The following is a 3,816-nucleotide window of genomic DNA, read 5'->3' as shown; positions in this document are numbered from 1 at the left end:
GCGTACTGTTTCAATTGACCATGGTTAAATGTTAAACCATCGTTTAGCCGAGCACCTTATGAACTGTCAAATGACAAGGAAAGTATACCCAAGAGGTATATGTTGGGGTGCACTTTTGACACGAAGCCCATTTTGACACTTTGATTGCAATCAATTAAAAATGATAATTTGACCGTTTTCTAAACAATTTATAATAAAAAAAGATCTTTTTTAGTTTCTTTTTGGTGCTTTAAAATTGTTACTAGTCATTTTCTTGGTATTGGTACATTTTTCTTTACATTTAGTGAATAAATAACTAAATGATTGGGAAAACATCAAACTGTAAAATAATTAACCTTCTTTAGTATGTATAACCTTTAGTCATTCTGTCATTCGCTTTGATTTGTGTGCACGTTATTACAAATTATTACGTTAAAAGATAAATTTACTCAATATGAATATTCTGCCACTAATTCTCGCCACGGAAAACAATCCAGTGGATTTGGTGGTATATCGTAGAAAACTACGAGCAGAACTAGATCCAATGACTCTTTCGGACAGAGCGTAAGTGAAAACAAACAAGAGATGTTTTCTCATGATAGACAAGTTTCTAATGAGTTTCTTGTTCAATTTTAGATTCATTCGTAATTTCAGAGTTACGAAAAATACATTTAAGAAAATCCTTGGTTTGATTGCTGTGCAGATCACCCCACATCACAACAGAGGTTTGACTGCGAAGCAAAAACTAGCGGCCACGCTAAAGCTTTTGGCCCAATGATCGTACCAGCAAGGTGTTGGCACTGATTTTACCATACCAATGGGGCAGTCTACTTTCTCGGAAATGTTCGACGAGACATTGAAAGTTATGGAGAAGGAATTATCTCGGTTCATTACGTTAGAAATGACCGAAGAAGAAAAAACTAGTGCGAGAACATTCTTTTATGAAAGATCCGAAATCCCGGGTGTAGTGATGAGCGTCGACGGCTCGCATATACGTATTCTAGCCCCAACAGAGGATCGAGTCTCGTACTTCAACCGGAAAGGCTTTTATAGCTTAAATGTGTTGATGGTAACTTAGAACCATTCCACATTTTTTTGAATACGTAATGATAAATAACTGATTTTCCAGATATGCGACCATCGAAAACTAATCGCCGCTGCCACACAGACCGCGTTCCGCAGCGCGTTGTTAAATTTGACAACGCAGAAACTACTCGATTTGCTTGATCCTAGCGCGTTTTGCATACCCGCGAAGCCCCTCACTCTATCTCAAAGATGTCCCGTTCTTCCGAAAGCTCTGATTTGTCTTTTCAAAACAATTCAAATATTCAACGTTAACTATAACGGACAACTAAGCGAGTGTTCTAATATTCTCGTTTCAATGATAGGGAAACTGTATTAGGTCGTTATAAATTTACACTTATATATGCGACGTTATATTTCCATTCTATGAAGACATTCTACAACGTTTACTGATAATGGTTTTATTATATTGGTAAGACGTGAACGAAAGGAAGGGATGAAGACGTTGTAGTCAAACAGGTAGCTAGAGCTATGGAAGGAAGACATGGCGCAGACAAATTGGATCATTCTGGGAGGAATGTGTACGGCGGGTGCGAATAAGGAGAGGAGACCTTTGCAGAAGGATATAGGAAGGGACATACAGAGGAATATGGGACAGGAGTTTTGGAGCGTCAGTGGAGTGCAGGAGAAGTTGGGTGATGAAAATAGCTTGAGTGTTCCGGTGGCGAGTCCGAATCGAGGATAGCCCCAATATTTGACACCACGACTTGTAAGCCGGACGTGTGAAGCATCTCTGCACCCTCTTCAACCATCCCAAGGCTTGTTGGGTCCATACCACGGAGGATAGGTCTGACCCAGCAACAGTAAAGCGCCAGCAAGCAGCGCGGGTCCCGCACCTCCGACGCTAGGCGAGAAACAAGCCACAGCATACGGTTGGCCTTGAATATCTTCAATCTGCACGCAGAAGGGCAAGGTGACGTCCAGCCATACCCCAAGACCCTTGATAGCCGACACCCGCGACAAAGCTACGCTACCAATACAGTAGTCGTGGTGGGTCACCCCAGCGGATCGACTGAAGGATATGACACAACACTTCGATGTGCAGAGAGTCAATCCATTCGCGGAGCACCAGTCGGAGAAGCGGTGGAGGGATTCTTGAAGGAGTAAGAAGTCGGAAGGAGAGGATATGGGAAGGAATAACCTTACATCGTCAGCATAGAGCAAGTGTCCGTAATTATGCACCACACCAAACATCCTCGCTGATCTCCAGCAGGTTGCAAGTGAGGATGTCACGGGGGGTATGAGCAAGGCCCGTAGGGCCAGGGGCCGCCGACTGAGCCTGGCCAACGAAAACGCTTGGAAAGTGCTTGGCGAAAAGTTTACAGAAGCCTTGAGGAGAGAAAGCGGTGTCTGCGGTGAAAGACATGGAATGGGAAATGCCGGAGGAACCGCGCCGGGTGCCGGATGTTAAAGTACCCCCAGTAACAAGAAAACACACCGAGGGAGTTAAATTATTTCTAGAAGTATTCCTTCAATCCTTTTCACCATTGTCAACAAGGGAAAGTAAATTCAAAATAAGAAACATTTATTATTCACATGAAGTTTTGGAATAATAAACTACTAAAAATATCGCGAATGATGAATACCATCTTAATACGAACAATAAATAACAACATGGTATCGTTTAATGAAAAATAACTTCATATCAATAATTGTAACGTCCCTTTTCTTGAAATTGAAGGCGTTTCTGGCGTTCAAAAAAGTGCTCGATCCAAAATTTTTGACAACGCGCTGCGTTGTCATTCCCATACAAAACGAAAAACCCACCATTTCTGTGTTTAAAAAGCTCTGGAGCGGTAGAGCTTGAGATGCTGCGGCAACCGCGGTGTGTGTGGCGTGCCCGAATAAGATTCGTAGATGCCAGATTTAAAGGATCAAACCACGATTCTTGCATCTTCAGCATAAGTCCTGCTTATGCATATTTTGAGCAAAAGTGGCGGAGTGGGGACAGAATGTTTAAATTACTAGGTTTGTTTTGATTGACTTTCGTAACATATTTCAACTGCCATTAATAATTGATATTATCCTCTTCAAAGGTGACTCTGCGTATCCTGCCAAGCCATGGCAGGGAAATGCTGCCGCAAATACACCTGAGGCAACATTCAATCAAAGGCATGCCAAAGCGCGTTCAGTTATAGAAAACGCATTCGGTGTTCTCAAAGGGAAATTTAGATGCCTTCTTGGCGAACGCCTTCTCAGATATGCACCCCCAAAATGTGTGCATATTATAAACGTTTGTTGTGCCTTGCACAATCTGTGTATAATGTACAATGGAGCAGAAGAAGAGCAGTATGAGGAATAAAAGCTCTTCAATTGATTGATACTGATAAATTGTTCGGATTTTGTTTTGATTAAATTAGAGATGTTTTCAATGTAGTTCATTTATTGTTTTACTTCTATTGTTCAATTTATAAAGTAACTTATTCTAAATTTGAAACAAAATTACAACTAACAGTAGAAATAACAATAAACTTGGAAAAAAGTAATGACGAACTTAAAACTATCTTAAACTTAACTTAAGATTTAGAAAATAACTAACTAGCTAACTACGGTTTTTTAAGTACTTCTAGTAATTCTTTCTGAAAATGTAATGTGCCATATACAAATGTTCTGGCCAATTCATTTAAACTTTCTAAATTTTTGATGATTTTTTCGTTTTGTTCCAAAACAGCTTTTGTAAAATCAGGCTGTGGTCTCCTGTTTCCCTGCTGTTCTGGAAAGTCATCGGCAATAGGTTGTTGTGGGAGGCTGCTG

At 40.6% G+C, this 3,816-nt stretch overlaps 1 protein-coding gene across 1 annotated transcript; it reads left to right on the top strand.

Annotated features, from left to right (window-relative positions):
- Positions 1 to 433: 433 nt before the first annotated feature.
- LOC131293866 (putative nuclease HARBI1) lies at positions 434 to 3,364 on the top strand. The gene is made up of 5 exons (XM_058321916.1): positions 434 to 487; positions 767 to 1,048; positions 1,109 to 1,126; positions 2,904 to 3,030; positions 3,099 to 3,364. The coding sequence occupies exons 1-5, from the start codon at positions 434 to 436 to the stop codon at positions 3,362 to 3,364; spliced, it is 747 nt and encodes a 248-aa protein (XP_058177899.1).
- The last annotated feature ends 452 nt before the right edge of the window (positions 3,365 to 3,816 follow it).

This window comes from Anopheles ziemanni, chromosome 2 (assembly GCF_943734765.1).
Source record: "Anopheles ziemanni chromosome 2, idAnoZiCoDA_A2_x.2, whole genome shotgun sequence".
Classification (NCBI taxonomy): Eukaryota; Metazoa; Arthropoda; class Insecta; order Diptera; family Culicidae; genus Anopheles; species Anopheles ziemanni.
The sequence above is the reverse complement of the archived record's forward strand: the minus strand, read 5'-3'. Positions and strand labels throughout refer to the sequence as shown.

What these genes read in the sequence shown, in the direction of transcription:
- LOC131293866 (XM_058321916.1), top strand. Translation starts at nt 434, where the DNA reads ATGAATATTCTGCCACTAATTCTCGCCACGGAAAACAATCCAGTGGAT. An exon ending in ACAATCCAGTGGATTTGGTG is followed by an intron (nt 488 to 766) that starts GTATATCGTAGA and finishes TGATCGTACCAG; the next exon opens with CAAGGTGTTGGCACTGATTT. An exon ending in CAGAATGTTTAAATTACTAG is followed by an intron (nt 3,031 to 3,098) that starts GTTTGTTTTGAT and finishes TCCTCTTCAAAG; the next exon opens with GTGACTCTGCGTATCCTGCC.